The sequence below is a fragment of the Zootoca vivipara genome, chromosome 2 (genome assembly GCF_963506605.1).
Source record: "Zootoca vivipara chromosome 2, rZooViv1.1, whole genome shotgun sequence".
NCBI lineage: Eukaryota > Metazoa > Chordata > Lepidosauria > Squamata > Lacertidae > Zootoca > Zootoca vivipara.
In genome coordinates, this window is record NC_083277.1 from 12,730,720 (window position 1) to 12,748,354 (window position 17,635).

The following is a 17,635-nucleotide window of genomic DNA, read 5'->3' on the forward strand; positions in this document are numbered from 1 at the left end:
CTTTTGGCGCGCGGGCCACCTTGATAGGTGGGTGTGGCCATGGTGGCGGAGGCTGATGGGACTTGTAGTCCAGGACGCCAGCCTAGGCCCCAAGCCAACATTGACCTGTGTGCGCGTTCCCCTCAGGAGAAGAACATCTGGCTCTCCCTCATCGACATGCTGCGCAAGAAGGACCAGCTGCCCGTGGTGGCCTTCACCTTCTCCCGCAACCGCTGCGACGACAACGCCTCCATGCTCACCACCGTCAACCTGACCACGACGAACGAGAAGAGCGAGATCCACGTCTTCTTCCAAAAGTGCATCTCCCGCCTGAAGGGCACAGACCGCCAGCTGCCTCAGGTCAGAGAGGAGGGCAGCGGGTGGTTGGCTTTGCGGCCAGGCCCACAGGGCCTCTCGGCATGAAAGTGTCTCTTCAGTTTTAGGGTTGCTGAGGGGAGCTGGGCCTCAAAACAGCTTCGCTGCCCAGGAGGGAAAAGCCATGCCTTGGAACTACTTGGCTGCTAGATAGCAGCTTCAGTAGTATCTATCCATTGCCTTCCACATACGTCCCAAGGAGATGTACAATATATAATTTCAAAAAGCTGTTTTCATATTGCTTCTTGGCCTTTTGGCTAAGATCAAGTGTAGCACCTGTTCTTATCAGTTTAATATCTGATATGTCACCTGAGGACTATACCGTGGTTCCTTGGTTGTTTAACTTAATCCGTTCCGGGAGTCCGTTCAACTCCCGAAACCGTTCGAAAACCGAGGGACGGCTTCTGATTGGCTGCTCCTTCACTCAATCAGAAGCTGCAGAAGCCATGTCAGACATTCGGCTTCCGAAAAAAGTTCGCAAACCGGAACACTTACTTCCGGGTTTGCGGCGTTTGGGAGCCGATTTGTTCACTAAGCCATTCGGGAACCAAAGTACCACTGTATATTAAACGGATTTTTGGGGCTGGGAGATGGAATAGGGGCATGCCCCATCCACTCTATACATCAGGCACCCCCAAACTTCGGCCCTCCAGATGTTTTGGACTACAATTCCCATCATCCCTGACCACTGGTCCTGTTAGCTAGGGATCATGGGAGTTGTAGCCCTAAACATCTGGAGGGCCGCAGTTTGAGGATGCCTGCTATACATCAACCAGGTATTGCAGTACCTCCAATCATTGTGGCCTTTGGTGGAGTGGGAAAGGGACTGGGTGTGAAAAACATGGCTTCCAAGAGGCGGAGTAGATACCTGGAAGGAGGGAGACAGAGACAGTGTACTTCAGGTTGCAACCAATTCAGTTCCTCTCAGAGTAGAGCCATTGAAATGAAGAAACCTAAGTGAGCCTGAGTGCTCTGAGTAGAACTATCATTGAAGTAGAACTAACCCTTTGTCTTTTGCCAGCGTGAGGCACAGGGAGTATTATTATTTTGTTAAGGGCTTTATACGTTAGTTATTATACAACAAACCAACAACACCAAAACTGGCTTATGGATATATTATTGGTTTGTTGTATAATAATTGTCAGGGGACCCAGGTGGCGTTGTGGGTTAAACCACTGAGCCTAGGGCTTGCTGATCAGAAGGTCGGCGGTTCGAATCCCTGCAACGGGGTGAGCTCCCGTTGTTCGGTCCCAGCTCCTGCCAACCTAGCAGTTCGAAAGCACATCAAAGTGCAAGTAGATAAATAGGGGGGAAGATAAACAGCGTTTCCGTGCGCTGCTCTGGTTCACCAGAAGCAGCTTTGTCATGCTGGCCACATGACCCGGAAGCTGTCTGTGGACAAACGCTGGCTCCCTCGGCCTATAGAGCGAGATGAGCGCCGCAACCCCAGAGTCGGACATGGCTGGACCTGATGGTCAGGGGCCCCTTTAGCTTTACCTTATAATAATTGTCATTACACCTGATACTTTTTGTGTATACTTTATACGTTAGTACCAACGCCTTAAAAGGGACGCAAGTGGTGCTGTGGGCTAAACCACTGAGCCTAGGGCTTGCTGATCAGAAGGTCAGCGGTTCGAATCCCCGCCACGGAGTGAGCTCCCATTGCTCGGTCCCAGCTCCTGCCAACCTAGCAGTTCGAAGGCACGTCAAAGTGCAAGTAGATAAATAGGTACCGCTCCGGCGGGAAGGTAAATGCTATTTCCGTGCGCTGCTCTGGTTCGCCAGAAGCGGCTTAGTCATGCTGGCCACATGACCTGGAAGCTGTACGCCGGCTCCCTCAGCCAGTAAAGCGAGATGAGCGCCGCAACCCAAGAGTCGTCCGCTACTGGACCTCACAGTCAGGGGTCCCTTTACCCTTACCTTTACCAACATCTTGGACTTGGCCCAGTAGCGGATTGGCAGCAGATTGGAGTGTATTTCAACAGCCACCGCCCCTCCAAGGCCTGGGTTAAGACTTCAAAATGGCCGCCATTCCCAAGTTGTCTCGCAAGCCTAAGCATCAACGTGGCCGCCAGAGTTGTATAGACGTTATTTCCAAGGCAGCTTGGAAGCAATAGGGCCTGTTTAGGGAAGTTTTTAATGTTTGATGCTGTACTGTTTTTAATATTCGGTTGGAAGCCGCCCAGAGTGGCTGGGGAAACCCAGCCAGGTGGGCGGGGTATAAATAATAAATTATTATTATTATAAATATTAATATTAATATTAATATTATTATATAGGGAGAGGCAGCCGGGCCTTGTCTTTTTTTAACAGTATTTTAACAGCTTGGTTGCTATTCTTCCAGGTCCTTCATATGGTGGATCTCTTGAAGCGAGGCATTGGGGTGCATCACAGCGGCATCCTGCCCATCCTAAAGGAAGTGGTGGAGATGCTGTTCAGCAAAGGCCTCGTCAAGGTGAGTCCTCTGAGCTTTTACTTTGGAGAGGTGCTGCCATGGTGGCTGTTAAGAGTGCTAGACTCGGACTGAGGTCACGTCCGCACAATACTTTTAAAGTGCCCTTATGCCGCTTTTAAAAGTCATGGCTTCCCCCCAAAGAATCCCGGGAGCTGCAGTTTGTGGAGGGTGTGGCTCTGTGAGCGAGTCTCCCAACAATATTCTGCACCCTTAACATTTCCCAGGATTCTTGGGGGGGGGGGAATCCATGGCGGTTTAGAATCATAGAATCATAGAGTTGGAAGAGACCACAAGGGCCATCCAGTCCAACCCCCTGCCAAGCAGGAAACTATTCCTAATTTTTAGGTGGTATCTTCTTTTCCTGTAGTTTGAATCTATTGCTCCATGTCCACTTCTCTGGAGCAGCAGCAAACAACCTTTCTCCCTCCTCTATATGACATCCTTTTATATATTTGAACATGGCTATCATATCACCCCTTAACCTTCTCTTCTCCAGGCTAAACATACCCAGCTCCCTAAGCCGTTCCTCATAAGGCATCGTTTCCAGGCCTTTGACCATTTTGGTTGCCCTCTTCTGGACACGTTCCAGAAGTGTGGATGCAACCTGAAGTGGACGCAGGTTCCTGTTCCCACTTGGCCATGAGCATCTCCACCCCCATCGTTCATCCTGGACACTGAAGTCCAGCTCCGAGGGCCTTCTGGCAGTTCCTTCACTGCGAGAAGAGAGGTTACAGGGAACCAGGCAGAGGGCCTTCTCGGTAGTGGCGCCCGCCCTGTGGAACACCCTCCCATCAGATGTCAAGGAAATAAACAACTATCTGGCTTTTAGAAGACATCTGAAGGCAGCCCTCTATTGGGAAGTTTTTAATGTCTGATGTTTAGTGTGTTTTTAATATTCTGTTGGGAGACGCCCAGAGTGGCTGGGGAAACCCAGCCAGATGGGTGGGGTATTTTTATTTTTATTTTTATGAATAATAATAATAATACGAATAATAATGCCCATAAGGTGAGGATGAAACAGCAGGGGCCTCCTACATGCTACCTTGAGTTCCTTGGAGGAAAGGCGAGATAAAAATGTAAAAAAAAAATAGTAATTAAAAGAAACGGTTGTGGGTGGGCAGGGGACAAACATAAGGAGCAAACTTGACACCCATTTTTCTCCTTCATTCTTGATTCAGATCCTCTTTGCCACTGAGACTTTCGCCATGGGAGTGAACATGCCGGCAAGGACAGTGGTCTTTGATTCGATCCGCAAACATGACGGCACAAACTTCCGGGATCTGGTGCCAGGTAACAGGGAAAGCGGAGGGAGAGCAGGCTCCTTTCACATGGCACCTGTTTTGCAGAGAGCAGTGGCAAAGTACCTCCCTGGCCTTAAAGCTTGCTTTCCTTCCATATTTAATCATTTCCCTGCCCCCTGTTCCTCTGTGGGTTTTTCTACCCACGTTTTATTCTCTAGCTTCTTAAAGAATTGTAGAGTTGGAAGGGACCCCAACGGTCATCTAGTCCAACCCCCTGCCATGCTTTATTGGTTTACATTTGTAATGCCAAATGTTGCCTGGAAAAGGTATATAAACCCAGAGCACTGATGCTGTTGGGCTCAGTTTTTTTAGGAAGTATCCTTTGAGTCACTGCTTCCTGTCAGCAAACGATAAATTACTTTCCTTTTCTCTATTGCTGCGTGGTGAAGTTTCCTTCAGCCTGGGAGTCCCATTCGGGGCTGCTACAATCTAAGTGCACGCCTCTTTCTCGCACAGCTGAATACATCCAGATGGCAGGCCGAGCTGGACGCCGAGGTCTCGACACCACGGGGATGGTGATCATCTTGTGCAAAAGCCAAGCCCCTGAGATGGCTGACCTTCACCGGATGATGTTGGTGAGTTAGGCACACAAACCGTTTCCCATCCCTGTCAATGGGGTGTCCTTAAAAGTGTTAGGGCTGAAGTAAAGTACCGTAAGAGCTTTCCTCCTGGGTCGAGCCTAAATGTAATCCAGAGCTTGCAAGGAGGGCAGGACAACCAGAATCTCTTTGGTCTTGGCAACTGGTATTTAGAGGTTTCTGACCTTGGCTACTTTTGCTGATCAACATGGTTAGACTAGGACCTGGAAGACCAGGTTCAAATCCCTGCTTGGCCACGAAGCTCACTGGGGGAATTTTGGGCCGGTCACTCACTCTCAGTCCAACCTACCTTACAGGGTTGTTGTGAGGATAAAGGGGGGGGGACTATGTGCTCCTCCTTGGCCTCCTTGGAGGAAAGGGTGAGATATAAATACAATAAGTAAATAGTTCATTTAGCACAATCCATTTTTAAAAGTCATTTCTGTGCTTGTGTGAATTTTCTGCGAGGTGAGTAAATCTGTATTGTTTTCACTCTGTGTAAATTCTGCCGAGAAGCCATGTTACAGGGAACCAGGCAGAGGGCCTTCTCGGTAGTGGCATGCGCCCTGTGGAACGCCCTCCCACCAGATGTGAAAGAGAGAAGCAACTACCAGACTTTCAGACGACACCTGAAGGCAGCCCTGTTTAAAGAAGCTTTTAATGTTGTATTTTAATCTTCTGTTGGAAGCCGCACCAACATACCAAGACCAATTTGAGTCTTCTCGCAACCATCGTCATTTAGCCAAAGTCTATGCACAACACAAGAGAAAGAAATCAGCATCAATGTGCCCTAGAAGCACCAGCCGACCATCTCTCTCTAGCTTTGGAGATAGTGGCAGGCATCGCTTCCATTCAGCCATAAGAGCTAGAAACTTGGCTGCTAGTTTTAAACAAATACGGAGGTTCTCCAGAAGCTGAATTCACTGCTCCCGGTGCCATTTTCTGTGCGCCTGCAGAACCGCAATGGAGCCACAGCCAGATGGGTGGGGTAGAAATAAATTATTATTATTATTATTATTATTATTATTATTATTATTATTATTTACTGCTTGTTGGAATATAGGCTTCCTAGAAGGGCCTTAAGGTCATGAAGAAGAGTCCTGTAGCTGGTTCAAGCAAATGCCCCGCCTAGTCCAGCATCCTGTTCTCACAGCAGCAAGGCAGAGGCCCCCGATCCAAAACCTGTGAGAGTCAGGGGCATTTGGGGAAAAACAGCTTTGCTGCTTTCCTCTCCCTCCAGCTCTCCTCCTCCTCTGTCCCTCCAGGGCAAGCCCACCCAGCTGCAGTCCCAGTTCCGCCTCACCTACACCATGATCCTCAACCTGCTGCGAGTCGAAGCCCTTCGCGTGGAGGACATGATGAAGAGGAGCTTCTCCGAGTTCCACACCCGGAAGGACAGCAAAGTAGGTCTCCGGCAGAGAGTGGGTGTCAGAAGCGAGCCGGCAGCTAAGGGTTAAATCTTTATTAGCAAAAATACATTCTGCAACAGGAGTGTCAGGCCTAAGGAGCACAGTAACTCATCTCCGGTAGGTCTTGCTCCCATCAAGCAGTTGCTGGGACTGAAGTTCCCCGCAGCTGCCTAAGTCCCGCCCCCCCCCGCCCCGTTTTATTTCCCAGCAATTTGAGACTTTGCCTGTGCATCACCAATCTCTCCTCCACCCTTTTCATGCCTCTACTTGTTCTGGGAGACAAGCAGGGACGGGAGACACCTGTGCCTCTTCCCCAGCCAGACTCATCTCTACCTTTTGCCCACCCACCCCCCTCCTCTCCAGCCTCCACTTCTGCCTCTGATTCTGGACTTCTCTCTGCCACAGATTCTTCTCAGCTCACAAAGCCCTGTTAACCCTTTAGCTTCCGGCCCTCCTCTTATAATTATATTATTATTATTATTATTATTATTATTATTATTATTATTATTATTATTATTCCCTCTTCTCTGCCTGACCACGCATGGTCCTCCCACCCTGGGCGCTGTGCCTTCTTCTTCCCTTGGTGGTTCCCCAGTCTCCCATCATTCCTCTGTGCCTAACCAGTTTGCGGCTCCCTGGGGAACAGAAGAAAGGACGGGTGTTGTAACAGGATCTGACTTGAGGACACTTGGAAAGTCGAGGGTGTGAGTTGGGCAGCAGCCGGAACTCACACACACACACACACACACACACACACACACACACACACACACCACCTACAGGTCCAAGGCTGTATGGGAGGAGCAGAGGAATAAGAGGGGAATTGTAGATCAGGGCTAGGAACTTCTGGCCCTCTGGATGTTGCTGGACAGCAACTCCCATAATTCCTGGTCGGCTATCCTGGCTGAGCCTGATGGGAGGTTTGGGGGGTCCAATAACGTTTGCAGGGCTGCAGGCTCCCCTTCCGTGTTTGATGGAGGTTTGTATGCAGATATGTAAGAAGCCAAAAGAACGTGGGGAAGAAACTGGAAGACACATGAGAATTTTAGAAGTGGATCAGGCTATTATCCATTCAGCCCAGTGCTGTCTGTTCTGACCGGCAAAGGCTCTCCGGAGAGACTCTTTCCCCCTTGCCTGCTGCCAGGGATTGAAGCTGGAAAGGTTCTGTTTGCCAAGAATGTGTCCTCCGCTAACCTGTGGGTGCTGTCTGTCCAGTTTCCCTTATGCCTTGCGTCCCCCCCCTCTCTCTGGGAGAGTCTGGGGCTTTCCCTCTTCACATAGCTCCACTTTCCCTGACCCCCTTCCCTCCTAGGTCCACAAACACAGGATTGCCCAGCTGAGCAGCATCTTGGCCAACATGGAAGCATCAGATCTGTCGGGACAGCTTGGCGACTTAGAGGAGTATTATCACGTGGTCCGAGAGCTACAGGAGACCCGGGAACTCATACAGGTGCCGATTTTTTGGGGGGGAGGGAGATCTGGGGAACGGGGGGGTGCAGAGTTCCGCCCTCTCAGAGAGTGGTCGTAGTTTTGGAACAAAATAAAAAAAATTCCTTCCAGCAGCACCTTAGAGACCAACTAAGTTTGTCATTGGTATGAGCTTTTGTGTGCATGCACACTTCTTCAGGTACACACGTAGTTTTGGAGTTGACTGGCCCATGGGCTAGACAGTACCGCCCAGTGCCTCTAGGTGGTGCTGTTGGTGTGCCTGCCCAAGGTAGAGTACTCAGGTTGCAGCACGCTCTGGTGGCTTGCTTTGTTTAATGAGAGGGATCAGTTGTGGGCATCCAGGCAGCCTCACGCCCTGGCTCTCCTTGGAACAGGAAGGGAAAGAAGAATGTGTTGGCGCTTCCCGACTTGGAGTTTTCAGGTCTCATCCAGGAAGAGAGACATTTGAGGATCAGGAGGTGGTGACGGGAGGGATAATCTCTTCCCCCTTTTTTCAGGGGGCACAAGCTTAAACCTGTGCGCAGGGCTGTAGGGTGAGTGCTCACTGGGCCAGCCAGGCCCTTCTCAAGATACCCCATTCCGTTTCTCCTCTCCCACATGAGTTTTCTCCCATCCACCCCAAAATATCCACAGTCTACCGGTATTCCATGGCTACAGAGCGTTCTACGTCTCCATTGGGCTGTTTTGGGTCGTGTGGGTGTCCCCATGAAGGTTTGTTTGCTTGATTTTACTAAAGTCCCTTTGTTCTTCAAACAAACGCCAAGCCTGCTGATATCTCCCTCCTTGGCATAAATAAATAAATGCCATGTAAGCAACGGCGCTTACACCTGGACATGGGGAAATAGAGAGAACAACCTTGTGGGATCTTTGCCATTTCAATAACTTTGCCAAAGGGGTCCCAACTAAAGAAGAATAGCAACTTAAGCTGGTGGAATATGTGCAGCTTGCAGATTTAACATCTGGAATAAGAGAACAAGAAGAACATACGTTGAAAGAAGACTGAAAAATGTTTACTGAATATATGGGGAAAATTGTGTACACTTGAAAATTGATGGCAGCATTAAGATAAATTCAACAGTGTAAATAAGTTTTGATGGATCTAACAATGGAATACTGAAAGGTTCAACTGCATACCTGACCGGTAGATTTACAAAAATCCCAGCAGAACACCGTTTATGCCCTTGCTTCATGAAAATTAAAGAGGATCTTATACATTACCTCCTCTATTGCCCCATTTACTCGGGCTTTAGAGACGCGATGCTGCAAATTATACCCAACTCTATAATCAATCCTGAAGATAGAGTAATCTTTTGTTAGTTGATGCTAACCCACGAATTACCCATGTGGTAGCGGTCTTTGTGATGAAGGCCATGAAAGCCAGGGAAAGATTGATGGATGATAAAGTAAAGACCCCTTCATTGTCTGTCTAACTCGTTGCTTGTTTTCCTTCTCTTCCTGTTTTGTGGGATGAAGGTTTTGTTGGGATAGTATGCAATGAATTTTAACATTTTTAATTATTGCTGTGTTGATATTTGTGTACAGGCATGGTCATCACAATAAATGGTTTTGTTGTTGTTGTTGTTGTTGTTGTTGAAAGGTTCAGTTCATGTGCAGCCATGTTCAAAGTCTGTTTCGGGGCCCTAATCTGGCCCGCCTGTTGTTTTAACCCGGCGCCTGTTGCAGTTTATTTCCTGGGGTAAAATCCTTTAAAAAAAAACAACCTCCACAACTTCAGTCTTAAAAGAAGCTCAACAACTTCAACACTAAAAAGTGCTCAACAACTTTGGGGTAAAATAATAATAAAAAAAGCTCAACAACTTCAATCCTTTGGTCCGGCCCCATGGCCCTTCACTTCATCCAATCTGGCCCTCTTTGAAAAAAGTTTGGACACCTGCAGGGATTTACGATATGCAAAATGAACCATGGAAAGAGAAGGGAAGTCATTGATAATGTAAGGGTGTTCAAATGAGTACCGGTATTTAAAATCGTAAAACAGAAAATCTAATAATATATATCTCATATCTATCTATCTATCTATCTATCTATCTATCTATCTATCTATCTATCATATATATATAATGTATATAAAATATATAACTTTGCCAAAGGAGGTTCCCTCATCGCTGTGCTAAGTTGCTGTAGCACATTCACCTCCGCAACCAAGAGGACTACAGCTTGGCTGTGTTCTGAACGTTCGCCAAAGGTCTCAAGATTTAAAAGCATCTTGAGGAGAGAGCGACCGTGGGTTGGCCTTCCTATAATCTGGCTTATGTCTATAGGAAGGAGAAAGACTTTTTGTAGCAGGGAGGGGTTTGGATCCAGCATCTTTCCTGCTCCTCAAAGTTGTGGATACAGGGCCGGCTACTTTGGGAGAAACCTTGGAAGCAGAGCACAAGGTCTTTCTGTTTTAGAATTCCAGTTACGGCGACCTAAGGGTGCTCTTTGCGTGTGTGTCGTCCTCTAGCTGTTTTCTCACTTTCAGAGGCGAGTCATGGAGTCAATGAATGGACTGAAAGCCCTTTCCGTGGGACGGGTGATCGTGGTGAAAAATCAAGAGCACCGAAATGCCCTGGGGGTGATCTTGCAGGTAAGCGTGGAAAGTTTCTCCAGCACCCTGTGCTAAAGAACCCCAAATTCAGGGCTCACAGGTGTAGATTGATCGATTTAATAACTCTTGCCTTCAGGTTTCCTCTGACGCAGCCAACCGAGCCTTCAGCACTTTGGTGATGTGCGAGAAAAAGCTGGCAGAGGGGGACACAGCTGCTTGCAAGGAGGCCGGCCTCCCTTCCCCTTCAGAGGTTCCTCTTCCTGATGACCTTCTGCATACCAAGCTCTTCCTTCCAGAGGGTAAGGCAAAATAGGGGTTGATTTTTGGGAAACGAGGTTTGTGGTTTTATATTACAGGGCAGATTCTGCATCTTCTTCTTTTTTTTCTTACTAGAACCCTGAGGTCCGCCAGCCAGACCCCGGTTGCAAAATAGTGGCTCGGGACGGGGGAATCCTCTTGGGATTAGGGAATAGGGTGCCTCTGAGCACATGCTTGGCCCAGGAGTTTATCTTCAGTACCAGAACTCAATTTGTTTCACACACAAATATTGCCCCTGGTCTTCTGCTTACCGATAGCATATTTCCTCATCTCAGAGGCCTAACTTACAAGGAAGGGAAAACCTTTTGTTGTCGCTGCTAAAAAAATAAGATAACACAGAGGGGAGTTGCAAATCCTTGCTGATCTACTGCACGTTTCCCCAGACTAGATCCTGATCTCCCTTTTGCTGACCTTTAAATAAGAGGGGTGGGAGCCAAGCATCATTTTTGCCTGTTGTGAACAGATCTGCTCGCGTTCCCACAAGGAACTCAAAGGTGACCTCTTGAAGAGATAACATGCCAAGTTGTGGGTGCACAAATAAACAGTAAATTGCAAGAACTCGGGCCAGGAGGAAGAAGAACATTAGAATGTTCAATTTTTCAACATTCCAGCTGATGAAGAATTGTCGAAAGAGGGCCTTGTCCTGGGATTTTTTCCACTGGGATTTATTTTTATTTGCCTCGCTATCATACTGGAATTGATTCCTATTTGAATTCATCGTTACATAAATAAAACCTTTTGAAGACTTACTTGAAATTCATCTTCCTCCCGGCCCGAGTTCTTGCAAGTTGTGTGTGCACGTCAAAATGTTCCAAATAACTCTTGAGACTTTCAAACTAGCAGGGGAAAAGCAAGAGGGCTTGATAGGAGGAAACAACCTTTTTCAAATGTCGCTGGCAATAATTTAGTTCAAGAGAACCAGAAACTTGTATTTTAAAAGAAATTGGCGGAGAAATAAGCGACCTACCTAGGAATCCATAATTCTGCAAATGGTTGATTTTGGCCCTGTGTTCTGGGTTAGGACAGCTGACGGAGGCTTGTGATATATATGTGTGTGTGTGTGTGTGTGTGTGTGTGTGTGTGTGTGTGTGTGTGTGTGATATATTTATCCATCCCACATAGGCCCTTGCGGACATACTATAAAGAAACTGGGCCCATCAGACATTTTCGGTATCACAAACAAAACTCTCCGGGTCAATGCTGAGCGCATCCTGGAAGATTTCAAGAAGCGCCAGATGCCCAGGTTCAGGTGAGACGGGAGCCCAGCCAGCAGGTGAGGTGGGTGGGAGCTGGAGGTCAGCAACACCTGGATTGCCGCAGGTTCCCCATCCCTTGTGTCCAAGGTGATAATGCTCAGTGTTGGAGGGGGGCAGAGAGCGAGTCCTCGCAGCTGTCGCAGAACTGCGTAAAGTACTTTAGGTTGGTGCAGGGGGCAGAAATAGAGCTTGTTGCTTTTCAGGAAGCTTCTCGTGACTCCTCTTGTCTTCCCCTGCCCACCCCCTTCCCACACTTCCAAATCTCATGATCTGGCCTCAAAAGAAGAGGCAGATATATCCATCCCTCCACGGCCTGTGTTTTGAGTCTAGATGTCAGGAGCTTTGGCATTCTAGCCCTACAAGGACAAAGTGTTCCTTACAGATAACAGTGCCTTTAAACAAAACAAAAATGCAATGGGGACCATTTTTGTGGTTATTTTTAATTTTTTTTAAAAAAAGAATACATTTTATTTTTTTCTCGCATGTGATATTATTATTATTATTATTATTATTATTATTATTTATTTTCAATTTTTACACATTTCAATACATTTAAAATCATTCTAACATTTCAAGACTCGACTTCCTTCCCCCTCTTTCTGCAGTTATTTATTTTTTATATTTTCTGCATACAGTGGTACCTTGGTTCTCGAACTTAATCCATTCCAGGAGTCCCTTCGACTTCTGAAACGGTTCGAAAACCAAGGCACAGCTTCCAATTGGCTTCAGGAGCTGCCTGCACTCACTCGGAAGCCGCGTTGGACGTTCGGCTTCCGAAAAATGTTCGCAAACCGAAACACTCACTTCTGTTTGCAGCGGCCGGGAGCAGATTTGTTTGGAAGATAAGCCGTTCAGGAACCAAGGTGCCACTTCCAAATTAACTTAATTTTCCAAATTAACTTAATTTACTCATTTATTCATCTGCTTTAAAGATATACTCTAATAAAACTGCAGGTTATTTTTTTCGCATACGATGAACACAAGACAACAAAAATACCGGCTGGCATGTCTTTTCTTGTAAAGTTTGTGCTTTTACCTTGTGTATTTTTATGCTGCAAGCTGCCCTGAGATCTTCGGCTAAAATAATAATAATAATAATGATAATAATAATAATAATTTTTTTATTTGTACCCCGCCCATCTGGCTGAGTCTCCCCAGCCACTCTAGGCGGCTCCCAATCGAATACTAAATCAATACAGCAATAGCACAATTACAAAAGTCACAAACAATACATAAACCACATCAAAAAATACACATCCGAATGGAAAACAATTTCCACATGAATCAAAATCTAAGACTAAGAATACAGCCTTAATACAGTTTAAAATAACATAGGTAAAAAATAACAGGAATTTAAACAAAAAACAAAACAAAACGGAGCCCTCTCTGCCCAGCGGCGGCGGCGGCAACAGTCCTTTATAGAGCTCATCAGGCCCTGCCCTAGGCCAGGTGGTGAGTGGCAGGACTGGGGCCTTCAGGGGCCTTCAGGTGCTGAGTAGGGGAGTCCTGTATGCAGATTTAATTGATTGATTGATTGATTGATTAAGCGTAACGGCAGTTATGGCAACCCTCATGCTGCCACTCATAGGACAGGGGACTTCTAAGCCCACATGATAGTGGTTCATGCTCAGGTTTTATTTTGATGTATATTGTGGGGGGGAGCAAACTGGACGTTCGTGGGGAGGCCCTGGGACCACAAGAGACACTCGGTGGGTTTAGTGTTCATTGCAGCAAGGAGAGATCAGGCAGAATAAGATGTTCCATGCCCTCCTCCCTCCCTCCCTCCCTCCCTCTCTCTCTACCTCTCTCTCTCCCTGCAGGAACGATCCACCTGGGCCATCAGCTGCCACAGCCACCCAGGAGCTGCTGCGCTTAGCGGAGGGCTCTCCTGAGGGCCTCCCCCTCTTGGATCCCGTGAACGACCTTCAGCTGAAGGACCTGGAGGTGGTGGAAGGGGTGGTGAAGGCACGTGGCCTGGAGGAAGCGCTGCTGGGGTTCCAGTGCGTGCACAGCCCCCGCTTCCACACGGAGGTCAGTCGCGGAGTGGAGGCAGGAGTGGGGAACCGATTAAGCCGGGCTGAGATGGCAGGAAGGGGGGAGTTAGGGCAGCCCCTGACATTCCCTGGTCCCCAAGGATGCCGCATCTTCCAGGATTCCACACGAGCGCAGAAGAAACATGGCATGTGGCCATAGGCGCAGAAATAAAGGCTCTGTGTGTGTGTGTGTGTGTTAAGAACTTCTAGTCCAGGCATCCCCAAACTCGGCCCTCCAGATGTTTTGGGACTACATCTCCCATCATCCCTAGCCAACAGGACCAATGGCCAGGGATGATGGGAATTGTAGTCCCAAAACATCTGGAGGGCCGAGTTTGGGGTGCCTGTTCTAGTCCTTATGATCGCAGAGCTTGGGAACATCTTCTCGCTTTTTTTGGAATGCAGGCAGGCGGTAAATGGAGTCCATGGAGGAATCATAGAATCGTATAGTTCAGAAATGTCGAACGCATTGATCGCGATCGACCGGTCGATCGCTGGATGGATTTCAGTCGATTGCACTATGGCGAGGCTCGGCTATGGGAGGGAGCGAGCTGCGCATCTGCTTTCACCGTCCGTGAGCTCCAGAGCATGAGCCTCTTTCACTTCGCTCTGCTAAGAAGGCCGCCCTTGGCTGGGTGGCCCTCACTGGGCACTGCAGGGCCGCGCTCCTCGGGAGCAAAGGAAAGTGGGGCATGGGGGTGCCGATGTTCCGCATTTGGGATGAGGCTGGATCAAAGGAGAGCACCTTTTCTTCCTCCTCCATACAGAGCGGCCTGTGGCTTAATCAACTGTCGCCTCCATTTGGGCAATACGTGGAGGGCCATCTAGCCCCCTGCAATGCAGGAATATTTTGCCCAACCTGGGGCTCGAATCCAGAACCCTGAGATTAAAAGTCTCATGCTGTACCCGCTGAGCTACAGGCAGTAGCATAAAATGACTTATCTTCTGCAGCAGGCGGTGTAGCTCTCCCGACGATTTGACTTCTCACTCTTCCATTGTCTCCTGAGACGGACAGACGCCAACGCAAAAATAGTCCGCAGGTGTGAAACCGCCCTGCATGGCGCTTTGGCCCACCTGGGACTAGCAGAAGTAAAATGCATCAGACTTTTTGGAACTATATTGAGCGAGGGATTTCTTTTTCTTTTTCTGCCAGTGACCCACAGGAAGAGTAGATCCAGGGGCCGCAGCCATTGGTGGGAGGAGTCGCCCCCAAAATGTGTGCAGAGTGTGAAGCAGCACAAGATTGTCTAGTTCTCCCTCCCTCCCCCTCCCTCAACCCTGGTTCAGTTTGCATAATTTTTACAAATCCCAGGAATAGCTCAGTCGGCAGAACATGAGACTCTCAGTTTCAGGGTCGTGGGTTCACGCCCCACGTTGGGCAAAAGATTCCTGCATCGCAGGGGGTTGGGCTAGATGACCCTTGGGGGTCTCTTCCAACTCTATGATTCTGAACCACAGAACTTGAGAGGGAGGGTGGAGCCCAGTTTGGTTTTCTTTCTTTTAAAAAAAATACGGAATTGCAGCAGTTGAGCGCAGCTCTGCACACGTGGTTCTTCAGCTCTTTTTATCCGCCCACATCCAGAGGCAGTGAAGAAATGTGGGAGGTGGGGAGGACACTTGGCCTTCCGAGTGCGGCAAGACCATAGCTGCCAAGTTATCCCTTTTTGTAAGGGAAATTACCTTATGCTGAATAGGCTTCCTCGTGAGAAAAGGGAAAACTTGGCAGCTATGGGCAAGACTACACCTCCCATCCCGTCTGACTGTTGGCTATGCCGGCAGGGGGCTGATGGGAATTGGAGTCCCAGCCGCAGCAATGCAAGTGCCACAAGTTCGCTTTCCCAGCATCGGGCAAGGCTTGATCTCCTCCCTCTCTCTCTCTCTCTCTCTCCTCTTCCCTTCTAGTTCGTGCGATTCAGGGAGCGCCAGCAGGTGCTGGAGGAGCTGGAACAGCTGCGCTTCCTGCTCTCTGACCAGTCCCTCCTGCTGCTGCCCGAGTATCACCAGCGGGTCCAGGTAAGAGCTTCTCCCTCCTGGAGGCCCCAGAAAGGGCTTCTACCAGTGGCCCAGAGATGCCCCCGGTTATGTTCAAGAATAGACTTTGGGGGGGTGTACGTGTGTCTTCTGCCCCACCCTGGGCTGCAGTTGCTGCCTTCCCCCCTCGGTCACCCTGCGCTCTGACTGCCCCCCCCCCCAGGTCCTGCGCTCCCTGGGCTACATCAACGAAGGAGGTGCCGTGGAGCTGAAAGGCAGTGTGGCCCGCCAGATCAGCAACCACGAGCTGCTGCTCACCCAGCTGCTGCTGGACAACGCCCTGACGGACCTGCGGCCCGAGGAGATCGTGGCCTTGCTCAGCTGCACCGTCTGCCAGGTCCGCACCAGGGTGGAGCCCCAGCTGCCCTCCGTCCTGCAGAAGGTGAGCCAGGGGAGCAAGGGGGAGAAGCCACTTGCCCCGTAGAGCAAGCCAGGGGCGTTGACGTAAATGTGGGGCCCTGGCAGCAGCTCCCAGAGCCTGGTTCTCATTACCCACACTTCCCCCTACAGGGCATAGAGCACATCCGGTCGGTGGCCGAAGAGATCGCCCTGCTGCAGCGCAAGTGCGGCCTCCAGGAGTCAGTGGAGGACTTTGTGGAGCAGTACAAATTTGGGCTGGTGGAGGTGGTCTACGAATGGGCCCGCGGCATGGTAAGGCGTCACCCTCTGTCCCCAACCACCTCGCCCCTTCCCCCCTGATTTTTATTTGCCCAGCCCCACTGCGGGGGTCATAGCGTTGTAGACTTGGAAGGGACCCCGAGGATCATCTAGTCCAGGGTTTCCCCAAATTTGGGTCTTCAGCAGTTTTGGGACTACAACTCCCATCATCCCTAGTGAGCAGGACCAGTGGTCAGGGATGATGGGAATTGTAGTCCAAAAAAGCAGGAGACTCAAGTTTGGGATCTAGTCCAACCCCCTGCGATGCAGGAATAGGCAGCATGCGGGGATCGAACCTGCAACCTTGGTATTATCAGCACCACGCTCAAACTTGCTGAGCTATACCCAGCAGCATGGGGATAACCTACCTTACAGGGGGGTTGTAATAATTACAAGAAAATAGTGTACACTGAGTTATCTGAACCCACTTTCTATAAATCGTGCTGTTGGTGGTGTTTGCACCTGAGAGCACCCAACAGGAATTTGAGGCAGTTAATGTTCATGCAGGGCAAGAGGAGGTGGCCGGGGTGCTTTTATTAATTTGATTTTAATTCATGAATAGCCTTCCACATGAGACTTAGGGCGATTCAAAACTATACAACCAACTAAAAGTGGTCTCTTAAAAACAGTTCAAAGAAACTAAAGAGAGGTTTGACAACAGTAACAGAATACAACCGAGGCAGAGACTCTCACCTAGCTATTAAGATTACGGCTCCTAGCATGCTTGACCATTGGTCATGCTGGCTGTGGCTGATGGGAGTTGTAGTCCAACAAACCTTCGGAGGCCTCCAGGGTTCGCCAGCCCTTACAGATGCATTTGTTGCTGTTGCTGTTTATTATATTTATTACCCGCCTTTCACCAGCAGGTCCCAGGGCGGGTTATGGCAATTAAAAAAATCAAAGAGTTATAAAAGAGTAATAATCACAGGGATTGGGTGAACCCCGAAAGCCAACCTGGTGCCTGGGAGGAGGGATGTTGCAAATGCACTGGGAACAACCTGCTGCTTCGGAAGACACAAAGTACAAATCCAGCCCTCGTTCCGTCTGCCTCCCAGCCAACCACTTGAACCTGCTTGGGAGGCGAGGAGGAGCCAACCTGCGCATCCCTCCCATAGCTCAGTGCTCTGCATGCCGAACGTCCCCGGTACAATCTGCCATCTCTAGGTCAGGGCTGGAAGAAACCCCCCTGTAATCCCAGGGAGCCTCTGCCGATAGTCATAAGCTAGATCAGGGGTCTGCAAACTAT

General features: G+C 49.0%; 1 protein-coding gene and 1 pseudogene across 3 annotated transcripts in view; both read left to right on the forward strand.

The window, feature by feature from the left end:
- SKIC2 (SKI2 subunit of superkiller complex) overlaps window positions 1-17,635 on the forward strand; it is a 41,356-nt gene that overhangs the window by 17,113 nt on the left and 6,608 nt on the right. For all 3 annotated transcript variants that reach the window (XM_035107139.2, XM_035107141.2, XM_035107140.2), the window contains 13 exons: window positions 127-339; window positions 2,699-2,809; window positions 3,988-4,099; window positions 4,567-4,685; window positions 5,954-6,091; window positions 7,410-7,547; window positions 10,029-10,133; window positions 10,231-10,393; window positions 11,535-11,661; window positions 13,489-13,699; window positions 15,604-15,714; window positions 15,896-16,114; window positions 16,243-16,383. In XM_035107139.2, the coding sequence (XP_034963030.2) occupies window positions 127-339; window positions 2,699-2,809; window positions 3,988-4,099; window positions 4,567-4,685; window positions 5,954-6,091; window positions 7,410-7,547; window positions 10,029-10,133; window positions 10,231-10,393; window positions 11,535-11,661; window positions 13,489-13,699; window positions 15,604-15,714; window positions 15,896-16,114; window positions 16,243-16,383 (1,908 nt within the window). The remainder of the gene's footprint in view (window positions 1-126; window positions 340-2,698; window positions 2,810-3,987; window positions 4,100-4,566; window positions 4,686-5,953; window positions 6,092-7,409; window positions 7,548-10,028; window positions 10,134-10,230; window positions 10,394-11,534; window positions 11,662-13,488; window positions 13,700-15,603; window positions 15,715-15,895; window positions 16,115-16,242; window positions 16,384-17,635) is intronic.
- Window positions 592-802, forward strand: LOC118081615 (U2 spliceosomal RNA; annotated as a pseudogene).